We start from the raw sequence: 18152 nt of genomic DNA, 5'->3' as shown, positions 1-18152 counted from the left end.
ACCCCTGTGCTCCACAGAAGACAGGGACCCAGGCTGCCCCGCACCCAGCAGTTGATGCTCCATGCCGTTTTCCAGCCAGCCCCAAAACTTTGCAAGGTCCTTCATCCTCCGCCTCCGCCCCCGCAAAGGAAACTTTCCCCAACCCGCCCTCGCCCTTCCCCTGCAGAGGGCAGCCAGGGGCCAGGACCCCGGCGCGCCGCAAGCCGCTGCTCTGGCGGCGCCTCCACCCGCCGCGCCCGCAACTCTGCAAACAAAGTAAGTTGCGGCCGGGCCGGGGGCAGTGACCACGCTTACCTTCCGCAGTTTCGCGCAGCGCCCTCGGGCAGCCAGCAGCGCCTCTGCCGGCTCCTGCAGCTGCCCTCCTTCTCCGGGCTACGGCCCCGGTGGGGGCCACGGCTGCGGGAGCCGAGCAGGGGCCGCCTGCTCGGGAGGAACAAAACCCGGCGCGCGCGGGGGGGGGCGCTCGGGGGGCTCCAGACCTGCGGGGCCCCCTGGCGTCCTCGGCCCAGCAGGCAGCCCCGCCCGCGCGAGCCCCCAGCACTTACCCTGCCCGCCGGGGCTGCCGCGCAGACATTGCAGCATTTGGGGGGGGTTGGGTTGGGGGTTTTTTGCATGCTGCCGCGGCTCGTTCTCCCGGAGCCCGCCCCCCTCCCTCCCTCCGCCAGCATCCCGCTCCTCCGCCCGGGGGGCGGGAATACCCCCCTCCTGCACCCCCAGCCTCGCTCGCCCCCGGCCTTGCTGCTGGGGCTGATGCTGATGCTGGGCCAGGGGAGCCGTCCTCCCCCCGCCCTAGCTGCACCGGGGAAGCCTCTGCACTCTGCTCCGGCTTGGCCCCGCCTGCGGTGGCTGCAGGACTGGAGAAGCCCTGGGGAGGGGTGTTTAAAGACCCACCCCAGGGATGGAGGAGGGGAAAGGTGCTTCCAGGTCCCGGTGCCGTGAAGTGTCACGGGGAGGGAACCCTCTGCCCGGAGGACTTTTTTCTTTCTTCCTCCCTCCCCCCCCAGCCCTTAGCGCCTTTCCTCCTCCCCTTGCAGAAAGGGTGGAAGTTTCCAGGCTGTCGGGCCTTGGAGCCGCGCTGCTCCATTCCTGCAAGGCAGCGGGGTGCTGCTGCGGGCACCCAGGCCAGGGCACCACCCTCACAACCGCCACACAGGGGGTCTCACTGCCTGAGGTGCTACCTCTGAGCAGGGTCCAAACTAGCCGAGGTTCTAGCATCATCGATTTAAAAACAGGTTGTTAAGACCCAGGTGAGCACAATCCTTGGCTGGGGTGGTCTGGTTGGGACTGGTCCTGCTTGAATTAGATGACCTCCTGAGGTCCCTTCCAATGCTTCTGCAATTTTCTGAGACAAAGAAAAAAGTTCTCTAAAAAATTCCTGACTAGCTCTTGTGTTAAACTGTTGTTGAGAACGTGCTCAACCTTTTAGGAGCATGCTCAACCTTCTCAGAAATCAAGTAATTTATTTATGCCTAAGTAAGGATGTAGAAGACTAACTTCAGAAACCCTTTTTAAAAAATTTGGTATGTATGGATGTTCAGCTTTCCCCTGTAAAATGTGAGTAAGCAAAATCTTTAAAACACTTTAAGATATTTAGATGAAAATATAGAAGAGCTTAATATAATTTTTATCCATTATTAATGTCCTAATATTAGAAAAGTTGGCTCTTGTTCCTTGGAAACCATGTTGGGTTGAATCTAAATGAGCTATTAGAACTGGAGTCAGGCAAGGATGTGCAATTGCACCAACACTCTTTATCTGTATTGCAGCTATTCTTCATCTCATTGCTGATAGATTTCCACCTGGAGTCAGCATCCAGAATCACAAGAACAGGAATCTCTTTAATATCAACCAGTTATGTTCCAAATCCACAATGATGCTGACAGTTGTGTCACATGTGCCCACTCAACTATAGAGCATTAGTTCACCTTTGATTGCTTCTGTGAACCATATGGAATGCTTGGACTCGCTGTCAGCTTCATGAAAACCAAGATAACTGACCAGCTCACTCTAAGCCAACAATAAGGCATTGATTATGTGTAGCAAACCCACCTCACTATGGTAGCAGATAGAGGAGACAAAGAAAAATAGCTTTGACTCAGCATCACCAGGATCTGCGCCTTGCTTCCAGAACTATTTGCTACATCTGCAGGTGAACATGCATATTGGATTAGCCTCCTCAGTTATCTATAGACTCACCAATAACTTCCCTCTACTATATGAGGACAGCAGTCTCTCAGAGGGACTGCTGATGACCAAAATCAGTATTTTGACTAAACTTAATTTTTTTTTCTAACTGAGAAAAACATGTTTATTCATATTTTCAGTTCTTACCTATATTACAAAATGATAAGTGATGCTTTTATTTTTTTACTATAACTATTAAACGTTATTGCTACTTGTATTATTGATACTGTGGTAATTGAAATCATTGTTCCTGATTGCTGTGTCCTTCAAGATTAAGAGCTGTTACAGCTCATCTTCTAACAACCAGCCTCTATTCAGAGACTAGAAGAAAACATGCTATCCTTCTTTTTCAACTCTCAATCAGTTTTATTGGCTCTGAATTAGCTAGTCATTGAATTGAACTAAGTAAACTAAAATAAAATAGTCTCTGCACCTGTAAAATAGACTACTGCTACTTCTTGTTTAGTACTTCATTTTAGCTGCTTAATCTGTGATTTCTGACAGTATTATGAATTTCTTTGAGCGAGTGTGTACTATTTATTTGTTGTTTAATTTAAAATATTTTAATCAATTTTGATATGTTTAGGCCCTAGCATAGGTTGCTATAATTTCAGGTTTAATTTTAAATGGATTTACTTATTTAAAAGAGAAAATATTTTTAATAAATATGATTTGGAGCTTTTTATTAAAAACTGATTATCAGTCACTCTGGAAACACTGTGGAATCATAAGTTAAGTAAGTCAAATTGCACTTGCAGTGTGATTTTGATGCAGTTGATGGGAGTACAAAGCTTTTCTAATGATAAACTGTGTAAAGTTGCCTTTGGGGTGTGCAAAGAGACTGATACTTGAAAGTAGAGAAGTGTTTATATCCTGTTTCTAACTATTGGTATGGAGAGCAAAAAATTACTGTAGACAAACATGTTAATTATTAAATAAATGAGGGAAAAAAAGAATTTCAGAATCTACAAGCTAACACTCTCTTTTATTACCCAGCTCCCTCCCCCCTACCACCCTGAGTTCCATCTCCCAAAGCCTCTTATGCTGTTTACTGACCATCTCTTCCTCCTTCAGCCAAAGATAAGACTGACAATTCCCTGCATGTTAAGTTACTGTCAGTATTCCATTGCCAATTTTGTCTCTGCCAGATATTATTACTTAGTGCATCAGAACCAAACCAAAGTCCATATTTGTTGCATCTTTGATTTACTATCATATGAGTTAATTCTTTGGTGGAAATAGTCAGATTTGAAAGGGCTTTGATTTAGGTCAGTGTTGATTTACATATGGTAGGAGTCAATGGGCTTGCATTTTCTTTCACTAATACTTAATTGTAGATTGAAATGTATTGGTTGCCTCTCATTTGTCCTATATCAGGTAGAACATTCAGTAGCTGAACTATCTTTCTGTTGTTCTCCTGGAGAACTCCACTTGATACCTCTTTCCAGGTGCACGTTTGATCATTAATAACTACTCACTGAGCACAATGATGCAACTAGTTTTGTGTCCACCTTTACAGAAATTTTTTGTCTAGTCTGCGTTTCCTTAGAATGTTGTGGGAGACGATGTCAAAAGCCTTGCTAAAATCTCATCCACTATTCTCCCTCCGTCAATATAACCTGTTATCATAGAGGAAATCCAGATGGGTCCGGCGTGACTTGCTCTTGAAGAATACATGCTGGCTGTTTCTGATCAGCGTTTTCTACTGCAGATGCTCAGAAATAGACTCCTTGATGAACTGCCCCATAATCTTTCCTGGTACAGATATCAGATTGACTGTTCCATAATTCCCCAGATTCTCCTCATTCCCTTAAAGATAGATGCATGTGGATTCTCTTCCTACCCTTTTCTAGTCACCTGGAACTTCACCTGGCCTCTCCAAGTTCTCAAAGATGATATTGGTAGTGCAGTGTCACTCTCCTGTGAAACTGTTGGGTGAATAGTCACAGTTAGGACTTATTTCTGAACAGCGATGGCAAAAGAAGGTGGAATGTTCTAGAAAAGTGATAGCAAGAACAGGCAGGTTCTTGACTATATACTGATGAAGGCAAACATTTGGAGACCTGCTTGTTCTGTAAGATGATGTTCATCTTATTTTAGCTTGCATGTTTAATAGGATAAAGCATTTTTTGTGTTATGTAGTAAGCAAAGGTCCCATCTTGTCTAGGCTAGCAGGCCCTTAACTGAGCTTAAGCTAAAATTAGCATGACCTTTAGTGTGGTTATTTTTGTTAAGAATGGTCTGGTGGAAGGGTCTAGTTCCTGTCTGGTAAAGGTCAAGTTCCTCTTTTAAAATACTTTGCTTTTGAGATGAGCATGTGTGACTAAACTAATTCTATAGGTTTTTAAATTGTAAACAAATTAATTATAAAAGGGAACTTTTGTGATGTTATATGCTAATGTTCCTCTATAAAATATGCTGAAGCTCACAGCAAACTAAGGCTGGTAACAAATATCTTGTGTGGGTAACTGGTTAAGTTTTCTTATCCTCATCAATAAACCAGTTGAGAAGCTGTGCTGGATTTGTCTTCTAAACATTTATTCATGAATTCATCCATAGTCAGTAGTGGGTTGTGAGGGATTTCTTGGGTTAATTCTCACCTCCTGTTCCAACTGTTAATAAAGTGAGAATACTGGCCAGCCCACTTGCTCAGGAAGGCTGAAGGAGAGCTGAAATATAGCAGTGATCAGAAGGAAAATGATAGAATACATGGGATCTTTAGAACAAAAAGAAAAAAATGGTGGCAAACCAAAACAAAACATTTTTGCAAACATCTTTTCTATTTTTAACAGTCTCAAGTCTTTTATTATCCCCGGTCCTGCAAGATGAGGTATGCAGATAGGGTTACTGGAAGTCCCATGGTCCACTCTGGACCAACTCTCGGAATAGTCATATTTTTAACTTCATCGTACAGTAATTAAAAGAATAATTTTAGATGGTGGGAGAATGCTAACAACACAAAGATGTACAAGATTATTGTCCTGATTTGTTTTGTTTTTTAATCTCAGATTTTTAAAAACAGATCTGGACACTAATAGTCCACAAGAATTTCCAAAAGAGCTCTAACATGCATTTTTAAAGCATAAGCATAATAAATATATAGCTAGCACATTACGATAAATTTGTCATTCAGTTCATTCTCATTAACGTAGGCTGTTTCAATGAAAGATATGTTGGCTTATTTCAGTCATGAAAAACTGTTCTCTTCTTTCTGTACTCCCAAAGATGAAGTAATAGTGCTAAATCCTTAAAAGTATCCACAAGCCAGGATTGTGCTGTAACCTTTCTATTACATAAATAGAAGTTTCCTTTACAGTGTCCTGTACAGTCAGCATTTTACACCAATAAATCTCAAATTGACTCCAGTTGCTTATTATGATTGAAAAGCTATTTATTATTTCTGCACTGGAACTGTATCTGGCAAGATGCCAGATGCAAAAGAAGATGTGATCCCTGAGTAGTTCACAAGCTAGGAAAAGCAATTGCACATTATCAGGTACTTATTTTCAATACTATGGTACAATAATTGTGAATACTTAAGAGCCTGTTGCTAAAACAGTCACAAAAAATAGTGTCTCTGATCCATACTTAATGACTGAATCCAGGATCCCAAAAACAGTTATATAAAGTTGTCTGGAATTGGATCAGCATGTACATTAATAATAAATACAAACATACAAAGGTGTAGTAAAGTGGTTGACCATTATTAGAGTTTAGATTAGGACAAACAAAATAGAAACATCCCAGATTATCCACTTTACATAATAAGGCACAAGCAAATAACCACTTGAAATCTGTTCTCCTTAATACAAACACAGCAGCATTCCTGTAAAGACTTAAGTTTGGTAAGTGATTATTTTATGGGTCAGCCAGTTTTGAAGTTGTTTTTTTTTTTTGTGGGATTAAGTGGGAAGTGTATTTTGCTGCAGTTTGTCTTTGAAGTGACTGCTGGGCTGTTGTCAATGTAATATTTTATAGATTGTTAAAAAGGGAGCTTATGTTAATAAATACTTATTTCATGTTATTATTATCTATTAAAAAGAGACTAATATTCTGGATGGCATATCAGAGTTTATGAATAACTGGGATCTTAAAATACCAGGAATTATGTATTATGAAAAAATTACATTTCACATCAGTGAAATATTCATCAATTTTTAAAAAAATACCTATTTCCAAATCACTTTGAGTTAATGCTTCTACTTCTATTTATATATGTTAAAAATAGCTTCTAATGGAATGTTTCACTGATAATAGCAACTGTTTTAAAGAGTGTTTAGAGAGTTTTTCGCTTAAAATGTATAAAAAAGGATTTAGTGCTTAATATTGAGGGTTTATTTATTTGTTTGTTTCTTTTGCCCTTTGTTCTTATTTTGCATTTTCTTTCGTTGGAAAACTTTTTTTCCCTTTCTGGATATTTCACATCATCTTTTCCATTCGTCATGAGGCAGGTTGCCGATTACCAGAATAACTGCCAAGCTTTCAACTCCTTGTCATCAATGGGCTGTGAATGACAGACAGCATTAATGTTGGCAAGCTCCCACTCTCTTTTTTGCCTTTCCTAAATGTAATTAAACCACACTAATACAGCAAAAGAAAAGCTGCAGCTTTATTTTACTTACCCTAATAACAAAACAAATCACAGAAGCACACAATGCAGTCAAACCCAACAAGACAAGGGTATTCAGAGGTATGGGAATGTGGGTATATGTAGTGTTTAGACAGAGAAAGAGACTGCATTATGATGACTCCTTTCTATTCTTGGTTCTACCGCTAATTCCAGGTGAAGTTGCTAAGGCCAGCATTTAAGAATAGCCACTGATGTTTGCTGTTAATCTTTTGGTCATCTCTTCATAGGTAAATTGCAGATAATTACAATCTTGGGTGGATTGTAAATCAATGTTTATAAATCCATGGATGATGTTCAGACAAAGGTTTGAGTTGTATTAAGCAACCACAGGGGCAGAAGAGAACATGACAAACCATCTATCTCCTTGGATATTGTTGGGGAGGAAGCCCTGACTGTTAGTAACACTTTACCTTCAAAAAGGTCAAAATATGAAATTAAGGAAAATACTGTCTAAATCTCTGAGTACTACATGCCAAAAAAGAATGAGACTTAAAAAAACACTGATTTTTTTTAACTGCAGACAAACAACAGAACAAAGTGCAGAACAGTATATTACCGAGCTAAAACTGAGTAAGAACTGTATGCTCAGCTTATATCATAGTTAGTGTCACAGAAGCAGTCCAACCAACATCTATAAAGAGGCAAAGAAACAGAAAACAGCAGAGATGACGACCGGAAAACTCTATAGGCCCGATCACCCTATAGACCGGTTCTCAGCCTCTCCGTCTGGGCGTACCCCAGCGAAGACAAAGGCCTCAAAAACCTGACAACTGACAACGATTCACCGTGTTACAGTTTTGTACTGTATATCCCATTCATGAGCTGTTGACCAGTTCTGGGACTTAAAGAGCCGGCAGCCGCACCTAGCTTTGGACTCGCTCCACTGTTGGAACGCAAGGGCTGGCTCTGGAACCTCGTGAACCAACGGACACCCTATAAATTAAGAAACACTAACAACTTACTCTAAGTCGTCTACTTGTGCCAACTCGGCGAACCTCGAGGTCGGCTATAAAGCTATCTCCAATCCCGCCCCACAAGCTGCGCGCTCGCACAGCTCCGCAAAGCCCGCGGCTCCCCTAAGCGGTGCCGGAACCGCTAGCCCGGCATTCCGCTACATCATGAACAGGATCCCAAGTAGACGATCAGGCCATGCTAGTCTACATGAGTCCCTGGCGACTGGGACACCGTTTGCCCCCCCAGACCTCTGATGATCTTTGAAATCATCTCGCCTACCATGCGGCAGGCAATAGCGACCCCAAAACACACATCTCCGGTCACATTTGGGTGAACGAGCCAGAAGGTAAAATCTGGCAGCTGCTGCTGCCCTGGGGTGTGTAATGGCCACCCCCAAAGTTATGTTTTCCCCAGTAAATGCAGGGGGAAACGGAGCCCTTGCTGGCGTTCTTCCTTCTAAAGGAGACGCGTTACCAGCCAGCGGCGAACAAGCCTCTATCTTAGGGCTCCTTCATAATGCCATAAGAAGACACCCCTCCGGCCAAATTAATCCCGAACAAATACCCGGAACAGGAAAAGCCTATGATAGTCTGGTCCGCTGCCGTCGCAAACTAGAAGCCGAGAGGGGAACTAAAAAAAGACCCTTTAGCAAAACTGAACTTGCACCTGGTAAAGCAGTAGAAGTTCTGTTGCGGCACTTCATAAATGCCGTAGGAGCTATAGGAAATTTAGAATCGCAGCTCCACACAGCATGCTGCAACGCCACCGAATTAGCAGCAGCAAAGGCAGCGGGCATACTAACCAACCTGAAAGAGAGCCTCGAGTGCTTAAAGGAGGCGGAGCCACATTTATGCCGCCTCCCAACCGCCCCGAATATCCAATCATCAAGTGCGAAAGGAAAGAGCCACCCCCTTATTCGGAGCCCAGCCCTCCAGCTGCCGTCACCATCACAAAGCCCAACCTTCCAGCTGCCGTCACCGCCACCAGAGCCCAACCCTCCAGTTACCGTCATCACCATGGAGCCCAACCCTCCAGCAACCATCCTAACTACGGAGCCCAACCCTCCAGCTATCATTACCACCATGAAGTCACCCTACCCCCCTGCCGTTGTCATTGCACCGCCATTCGTCACCGCATCGCCAGCCGTCACTGCACCGCCATTCGTCACCGCATCGCCAGCCGTCACCGCACCGCCATTCGTCACCGCATCGCCAGCCGTTGCCGCACCGTCAGCCGTCGCCGCGGCCAGCCGCCGTCATCGCCACGGAACTCAACCCTCCAGCTGTTATCGCCACGCCAATACCAACAGTTTACTCACAATTGCCTCCAACCGCTCCACCATTAGCTGCCTTACCTGTTACCACCTGAAAAGCTGCCTTACCTGTTACCACCCGAACCCGAAAAGTTATTACTGAAGAAGAAGAGGGAGAAGAAGAAAACGCATCTTCTCCTTCTGAAGACGAAGGAGAAGAAAGGGTGAACGAAGGAGGAGAAAGAGAAGGTACAAAAGAAGAGGGCGAAGACGAAAGCGACCAACAGGATACAAAAGATAGAAAAGCTAAGAGAAAGTCTTGTGACCCCGTGAAAACAGAATGCACGACCATCATCTTTAGAACCCGCAGCCGAAGCGAGTTACGAGAACTTTATATGGATACACAAATCGGTCCAGATGAAACACCTGCCATCTGGTTAGGTTGTCTCGTGGTCATACATGCTATAGAAACACTCGACAAGGCAGAAGCACAGTATCTAATGCGGCAATCCGGGTGGAGCGGAGGAGTCTGCGTAGATACTGGAATACTAGATACCGAAGAAAAATTGCCCCTGTTATCGCCAGCTGTCCTAGCCATTGGAGCACTTCTCACCTGCCCCTACAGAGTACATGACGGACTCTCTACCCTGCTTGAGCAGCCGAGAGCTTTACAACTCATTTATGCTACAATAGGTTGCTCCTTCCTGCGATGGAATCCCAGAGAGAACCCAGTTGGTGACGTAAATTTTAAAGCCACTACAGACAAGTGGGCGCATAAGTACCTGTTAGATCCCAGCAAAGTCCCAATCACCATGGAAGGAGTAGAAGAAGCATACCAAGTTTATGGAGCCGGCTTTGGGCAAGCAGCTCGCCTAGTAATGATTACCGCTGTTGGCAAGCCTAGCAGCACTGTTCTTCATTTACAATGCCAACTAGACTCCCCTGCCAGTCGAGTATTAAAACAACATGCTCTAATCGTGGAACCGTAGTCTTTTACGCCCACTGGAGCCTCACCTCAGTCGCCTTCTCCATTTCCCACAGCAGCTTTTCCAAGTCAACCGATATGGACACAGCCCTCGAATCAACAGCCAAATCACCCCTCCACTTGTAGTCCACCTCAACAACCACCAGCCCAAGGACCACCCACTCGAACGCCATGACAACGAGCAAGATTCGGCTTCTTATTGGGACGATCCGGGCTAGACAGGGCTACTCTCCGAAAGCTGTCAGAGGGAGAACAACTGACCCTCGCCATCAAGTTAGGGTGGGATCCTAACCACCAGCCAAAGCCAAAAAACGAGTAGAAGCCGCCGAGGCAGTTAACCTCGGTGGCGAACCTTAACAGCTTCAAGATCAACACCCCTATGCAACCATTTTTATTAAAGACCCGCTAGGCCTCAAGACGGCAATAGCAATCAAATTTCTTTTAGACACCGGAGTGCAAGTTTCAGTCATTCAGCCGTCTACCCCTCACACGCTTCTCAGAAAGAAAATCCACGTACAAGGCCTAAACTCTGTTGCCAGTGTTGCTTTAGGCCGCTGTGTACAACACCCAACAGGAAAATCGTTCATAGCAGCAATAGGGAATGTTAATCTACTCGGTGTCCCCGAAATTCTTAAATTCGTTCTCAAGTCTACACTCATACAAGCATTCCCATTTAGTCCCTATAAAGCATCAAGCATCGCGCCTCACACGCCAAAAGTCATCAATCACCTGTCGTGGCGTTACGCACCCATCCCTACGAAGTCACATCTCCAAGGCTCGCTCCAGAAACTTCTCGATGACTTGCAAGCGGCAGGCCGCATCTCCAAAATTTCACATGCTAAGTTTTTGTCACCTGCATGGGGAATCGCAAAACCTGGAGACCCTAACGAAGCCCGACTTGTAGTCGACTATCGTCGCGCCAACAAGCAAGTAGAGCCTCTATCACAGCCCAGCCTCAAGACGCTACCACAGATTTTAAGCAAGATGATAGCTTACCAAGCAACTCCCTGGTTTGGGAGTACCCTAGATCTCAAAAACATGTTCTTTTCTATCCCCATCATTGATGACGTCAGGATACTCAACATGTGCGTAAACGGTCAAATGTTCAAATGGAACATCTGCCCCCAAGGGTACTGCAATTCACCAGCAGTAGCCACAGCAGCCATCAACACCACCTTTAAGGCCTTCCCTACATCCAGTGATGTCTAGATCTGGAGTTATGTAGACGACATCGCTATCATGGGCAGAACTCCAGAAGTAGTAACTCAAACTACAGAAAAACTAATACATCACTTACAAGCCCATGGATGGACTGTAAACATGCAAAAATCTCAACTCACAGCAAAGCCACACATTTCCTTCCTTGATGAAGTATTCGATCATGAAACTCGCAAAGCAACAACACACACAACTCCAGACATTCCCTGGGTCAAAGGTACTACTCCAACAAGAAGAGAAATTCAGCAACTTCTAGGCCAACTAAACTAGCATAGAGCTCATGTCCCAACAAGTCATCTAGAAATCATTGCATGTCTACATCAGCAACTACGCACCAAAGCTAACACCCAAAGCATATGGGACCCCATCCACGACTATAATAAGTTACAAGAACTCCAAAGGCCACCTCAACTACCGTCCTCCACAGTGTCAGCCCCAGTGAGTCTATAACTGTTACCCTTGGACATACAAGTCAAATACTCTGGGCAACTGGCACTACTAGCACCACAACAAGTTGCAGCAGCCATCCTCACTAAGACAGATGTCAATAACCAACACTTAGTACAATGGCTATATGAATTCTGGAGCCATCCCAGCCCCAACAAAGCCCACCTCAAATGGAAATGAGTAACTGCAGAAACACCACCATTTACCATCACACTCCAAGATTGGAAAGCACGGAGTCAAACCTGTTATATATGTAACAAAGTCAAGACTACGCCAACCGCATCAGCTAAACAATCATATGACCCAAAGTACTTTTCCCCAGGAAAGACGTGGCAAGTTGATCTCATGGGACCACTCCCTGGAGTCAAGCGTCAGGCCAAGGCGTTAGTCCTAGTCGATTTAGGCACCAGACAATTACAATGCATCCCTCTTACAAAGACTACCGCCAAAACCGTCTCCTCTGTGCTACTCCAAGCCATGAGCCTCTGGCAAGTGCCAAATGAAATCCAGTCTGATGGAGGACCACCCTTCACGTCAAAAGCCCTAGCAACTTTTTGCAATACCTACAACATCGCCTGGCACACCCACATCCCATACCACCCACAGTTGAATGGTGTCATTGAACGCTTCATAGGCATCCTCAAAGAAAAACTCCGTCTAACAGGAAACGGCACATATTTAAATTGGACAAGTCGTCTACCACAAATTCTGATCCAACTAAACGAAGACAAGTCATTATGGACCAACAAAAAAACAAGAAGCACCAGAACCATGGAAGCCCCAATTCCAGCCAGAAGAACTCATCTGGGTAGCCAAACCAAGACCTAATGAAAAGAAGCAGCTGTTATACCAAGGAATAATACAATCTACAGGAACCTATCCAAACACCTACCACGTTAAAACCAATGTACCCAATAAGACATTATTAGCCCATCACAATTGGCTGAGTCATCGCTCTGAGATAAAAGACTAGCTATTTTATAGTACATAGCCTTTATATTTTTCTTAACTATTCCATTTTTTCTACAGGTGTGTCACATGGGACAGCCATTCAGAAAACCCCCATCACCCACCTCATATACGCGTCTCAACTCCGCGGAAACCACCCCTCTGAAGAAGTGGCCGTATTCTTTAGCAACACAATACATCGGCGAGCCTATTCATCGTTCTACTAGCACTGTCCCCACGTGTAACCATCACAACCACCGTACTAAGTCATCTGCCACCTAAAGAACACATTTACAAATGAACTACAGCTATAAACTGACATCCGTCATGTTATGTTTATCATTACCAACACTCTCTGTTATCCTTTTCCTAGTTACCATACCTGTCCTTACCCCCTTTTCTTCACCTAATACTGTACTTCAACTTTTATCCCTATGGGCTAATGCAACTGGAGAAGAAGAAAAAGGACAAGGATTAACTGCCTGTTTAAAAATTCCCATGTCTGTCCAAGAGCCAGTTCTTACTCTTTATCCTGAACCATTTAATCTATCCGATTGGTTCTCCCAAATCTCTCGAAGTTCAAAAACTTCCATACATGTATTCCTAAGTGAAATTTCCAGTTCTATTAACTACTCTTGGCCACAAAATTTTACACTTGCTAGCCTGTCCTCTGAACCCACTGAAACGAAATGTTTTCTTAACGAAACCCCATACGCTTGTTCAGCTATCCCTTGGGGAATTCACCCTAATGGTAATGATTGTTCCCGACCAGACCAGTCACTAACATGGAATCCTCATTTAGTTACTCCACCATGGCACCTCGATCTTACACCACATGGTCAAGCTACCATATCTGTAGTTACCTTATCCCCTCTTATCCAGCCGACACCCTTAGTAAGATGGAATAATTCTTTAACTGTAAATTTATCTCAACCAGGTCCCTTCGGAAATAATTCTTGGTTCGGATTTTATTATCCTACGTTACGAGCAATATTGTTAAACGCTGCCTGCCATAGTATCACACTCCCAATAAAACAACCTGGCCCCCCGGAACGAACAAGACACGCTTTTCCTTTTCCTAAACGGTGCTCAGAATTATTTACTCCAGCACCAATGGGCCTAGCCTGGGCCTGTTCTGATGGAAAAGTATATACAGCTTTACCTGCCACCCTCAGTGCTGTACAATGTTTTCTAGCATCACTTTTATTCTGCCCACCTTTAAAAGCATCTACTGTTTATCCACCGAGTCTTTCTATAAAACACAGAGAAACTAGATCACATGCGCCAGTATGGAATTCCCTAACTCATGGAGAAAAAGTAACTCAAGCTCTTAGTTGGGCCACCAAAAGCCTATTTGTTTGGGGAGTCGATATAACAAAAACCCACATTGCCCTAGCCCAATTAGCTGAAGAAGTAGAATTATTAGCAAACCACACAGCTAACAGCCTTTCTCTCTTTAACCAACAGTTACAAGCCACCTCCCAAATGACTATTCAAAACCTTCTTGCGTTAGATGCCTTATTACTCCAACATGGTGGCCTATGTCAATACCTCAATCTATCCAATGACCTATGTTGTATTGCAATTCCCAATGTTTCCATTCCACTCAACAAGTCGATAGCATCCGCAAAATAGCTACCCGTGTCAACAGCATCGCTGGCGTTGGCAACAGTCTACTTTCAAGTTTTTAATGCACTAGGTTTTAATATCTCATCTTGGCTATCTAACCTACTTTCAGCACTCCTCTTATTATTCATACCTATCATTATCTTTTTATGCGTTTGTTCTTGTATTGTAAAGTATATCCAAAATTGTATAAACTCTGTAAGTGCCTTTATCTACACCAAACTTCCCAGTGAACCCAACGAAGAAAAAAATCTGTTCACTATTAACCCATTTCTAAATGAAACCACTACATAAATGTTCTACTGCCCCACGGCACGAGGGCATGTAACTATTTTTTTTTTCCTTCTGTATAACTGCCGCGCGGCACTCTCACATTTATGTAACCTTGAAGTCTTAACTAGTAAGCTAAATGAGCGCTTTGTATTTTCTCTGTTGGCATTAAGCTACACATGCGCATTTTGTAAATTTCATTTCTTATCTAGAAGTGTTATTTTTGCAGAAATGAAACTTATGTAGAAAGTCTGCCTAGCAATTACTACGTAAAAGAAACTATCCTATCCCTGTATGCTCAGCTTATATCATAGTTAGTGTCACAGAGGCAGTCCAACCAACATCTATAAAGAGGCAAAGAAACAGAAAACAGCAGAGATGACGACCGGAAAACTCTATAGGCCCGATCACCCTGTAGACCGGTTCTCAGCCTCTCCGTCTGGGTGTACCCCAGCGAAGACAAAGGCCTCGAAAATCCGACAACTGACAACGATTCACCGTGTTACAGTTTTGTACTGTATATCCCATTCATGAGCTGTTGACCAGTTCTGGGATTTAAAGAGCCGGCAGCCGCACCTAGCTTTGGACTAGCTCCACTGTTGGAACGCAAGGGCTGGCTCTGGAACCCCATGAACCAACAGACCCCCTTTGTATCCAGCATACTGTAACTGAAGAAACATCGGAGACTCCACTCCTCGACTGCCTCTCATCGTAGCTTAGACAGCATAGCTACGCTCGCTATACTTGTATTTACTGCAGCTTTGTTCCAACCGGCCTCCCCTCTTATTCGTAAGAGGGTGAGGCCAGATAAGTGAATAAAATCTTTGTTTTACTCTATATCTACTCTGTAATAACTTCTACTACTAACAACCCATCTCAATGAGCTGTTGACCAGTTCTGGGACTTAAAGAGCCGGCAGCCACACCTAGCTTTGGACTCGCTCCACTGTTGGAACGCAAGGGCTGGCTCTGGAACCTCGTGAACCAACGGACACCCTATAAATTAAGAAACACTAACAACTTACTCTAAGTTGTCTGCTTGTGCCAACTCGGCGAACCTCGAGGGCGGCTATAGAGCTACCTCCAATCCCGCCCCGCAAGCCGCGCGCTCGCACAGCTCAGCAAAGCCCGTGGCTTCCCTAAGCAGTGTCGGAACCGCTAGCCCGGCATTCCGCCACAGAAGGTAACATGGCCCCAAGTGTTCTGCTACATTTGGAAAGGTCTGTTTTAAATGTAACAAGAAGAACCATTTGGGCAGATACAGCAGATTTCAGACAAACCTCAAGTGCACATAGATGAGCCTACACTGAAAAAGGAATTTTTATAGGTATGGTAACCTACCAAAAACAATGAGAGGGACTGGATTTTTTTCCAGAATAGCACTTATTTTGATGTTTGCTGGGCTCGCTTTTGGTTTCATTTTCTATATTCATGCTCTAGTAAAAGAGCCCTGGACCCAGCTGGTTCCCATCAAGAGATCAGGCCAAGTCATCCCTAGGACAAGCACTACCTGTAGCAAGCCAGATCAGTGCCCTGGTCCCAGCTAGGCTGAGTGAGGCAATCGGCAGCCAATCCCCTGAAACCACAGGCCCCACCCACTCCAGGCCTTAAAAGTCAGGCCCAATGAAGAGTTTCCTTGTACAGGTAAAGAAAGTTCTCAGTTGGATCTTCTATGTGTTTCCTTGTTAATCTTCCAATTTTGACTCCTAGCTCTGATTCTGGTTTCCAGCTTTAGTAAGATCCTTGGCATTCTCTGATCCTGGTTCACCACTTAGGATTTTGGTTTGACCTTTGGCTCTGGCTTTTGATCTTGGTTAACCTTGGCTTACCTTGTCTCCAGCTTTGGCTTCTGTCCCTGGCTTGTCTTGACTTCAGCTATGGCTTTGAACCCCATTTCTAACACCAGACTCCTCTGGACCTCAGCTCCCTAGGAACCAGCCTCAACTACACCTGTGCTTTGGGATTACTTACCTGTAAGTGACTTGTAGGCAAGAGTGCCCAACGCCCCAGTACATAATAAGACACAAGTTAGAGAAGGGACTCAGTCTTTTATCCAGCCCTCCCTTGAAGCTGGATCCCTGGGCAGCCTACAGAGGGAGATATGTAGGACCAGGAGGGAGAAAGAGAGCCAGAGAACGTTTAGCTCAGTGTAATGGGAGTGGAGATTCAGGTTCAAGCCTGGGCTCTTGTTCCTAGTTGGACAGAAAGTTCCCCAATGCTCTTCATCACTGATACAGTGACTATCTGTGAAGTGAAGCAAGGTGAAGTGAGTCAATATAACTCTGTAATTCTACCATGACTGCCTGGTTCTCTCATTTTTTCCACTGCTTAATTAAGGAATTTTGGGGGGAGGGATGAATAACCATACTATCCCCTGTTCAGTCTCAATATGGTGTAATATGAAGTTCATCTGGCCTGTTATTTTTTGAAGAAAAAAGTGCCGCAAAGACCTCAACCAAATGGGATGTAAGCACCATCTGGAGTCCTACTGCTCTCCCACTGGAACTTCCTGGCCTGAGGACAGGGAAGGAACTAGCAAATCCAGTTTAGGAGTGTACAGCTGAGGAGTTATGGGGAAGACCTCCTAGGCTTTCCAGGATTTTGGCAGATTTACACAATATCTCTCTTTCTCCTTTTTACAGCCCAGCTGGTAATCTTCATGATCTACATATCCCACTTTCCAAAAAAAAGTCTCTCACCATTTTTTCACTTGTACCAATAATTTTGGGTCAAAACTGAGCAACAGTATCAAAGCTCACTTTCTCAGTTTAAAGTTCTTCAGCTAGCCCTGGTTCCTGCTCTGATTTTGTGCCACCAGGGCTCTGTGGTGATTGCTGTTGTTTGAAGTCACCTAATGCCTTCAGTCTCTTTCTCAGTTTAACACACATCAGGTATCATGTTTCCTTGTCCTTCCCAGCCCCCTTTCACTAGATTCAAGACTAGTGTCTGACTCACAAGCTGTAGAGAAGCTTAAAGAGACTCCTGTCAAGGCCTGAAGGGAGAAGAAGAGAGCTTTTTTTTGGTAAACAAAAGCCTTGCACACTTTCCCACTGGTGAGAGTCCATCCATGTTAAACATTTCATCATTCCTGTTAGGATCCAATTAAGTCTGTTTGCAGCTGCTAAACTATAACCAAAGTGTGAAAATTCTTAAGTGCACACTTTCATAAGAGGTGAAATTTGTTCCTTAGGCTGCTAGAAACTCTTGAGTTAAGCCTATTTTGGCAAAGACTCTTAATAGTACAGCTGCTGTGTTTCATCTTTAGCATGTAGCTATCTTGCTGAGCCAGGCAATAGCTTCTTCATTTTGATGCATTCAATGTAACCAAGTCTGAACAGGGGGCTCTCATCAACAGAGGCTGCATCTACACTGTGCAGTCATTTACTACTTGCCTACACGAGTACTAAATGACTGTGCAGTAACTGGTGTTACTGCATCCCAGCATGGCTTTTTGATAATCCTGATCGCATAGTACCTCATTATTACTGCACAGTAGTAGTGTGTCACGCTTCTTGCCACACAATGCTACTGCATAGCAGTAAATAGGTACTGCACAATCCATGTCTCATGTAGACATGGCCAGTGTGTCATTGTATGCATTTGGTCAAAAATTGCAGTTTAACCAAGGGAAACAACAGG

General features: G+C 44.2%; 2 protein-coding genes across 9 annotated transcripts in view; one reads left to right on the top strand and one right to left on the bottom strand.

Moving 5' to 3' along the window:
• The window catches only part of MPPED1 (metallophosphoesterase domain containing 1), an 83448-nt gene extending 82468 nt beyond the window's left edge, over positions 1–980 (bottom strand). For 4 of the 6 annotated variants that reach the window (XM_090043754.1, XM_090043762.1, XM_090043756.1 and 1 more), the window contains exon 1: positions 295–524. The gene's annotated coding sequence lies outside the window, so the exon portion shown is untranslated. Of the gene's footprint in view, positions 1–294; positions 525–545; positions 607–891 lie in introns of those variants that run through there. The other 2 variants (XM_090043763.1, XM_090043761.1) reach the window with 2 other exon arrangements.
• Positions 15–15283, top strand: LOC149866477 (uncharacterized). Of its 3 annotated transcripts, none has more exons than XM_090043751.1 (3): positions 15–255; positions 1767–2149; positions 7335–9183. In XM_090043751.1, exon 3 carries the CDS (start codon positions 8152–8154, stop codon positions 9181–9183), a length of 1032 nt encoding a protein of 343 aa, XP_089899877.1. In that variant the 5' UTR covers positions 15–255; positions 1767–2149; positions 7335–8151. The 3 variants fall into 3 exon arrangements, 1 of the variants encoding a protein (XP_089899877.1); XR_016441891.1 differs by lacking the exon at positions 7335–9183 and adding an exon at positions 12700–15283 and having other exon boundaries at positions 20–255; XR_016441892.1 differs by lacking the exons at positions 15–255; positions 7335–9183 and adding an exon at positions 1041–1247 and having other exon boundaries at positions 1767–6153.
• The last annotated feature ends 2869 nt before the right edge of the window (positions 15284–18152 follow it).

The sequence above is a fragment of the Crocodylus siamensis genome, chromosome 4 (assembly GCF_052110815.1).
Source record: "Crocodylus siamensis isolate JL-2025a chromosome 4, ASM5211081v1, whole genome shotgun sequence".
Lineage (NCBI taxonomy): Eukaryota > Metazoa > Chordata > Crocodylia > Crocodylidae > Crocodylus > Crocodylus siamensis.
The sequence above is the reverse complement of the archived record's forward strand: the minus strand, read 5'-3'. Positions and strand labels throughout refer to the sequence as shown.

Coding starts and splice junctions, on each gene's coding strand:
- LOC149866477 (XM_090043751.1), top strand. CDS start 8,152: ATGGCCACCCCCAAAGTTATGTTTTCCCCAGTAAATGCAGGGGGAAAC.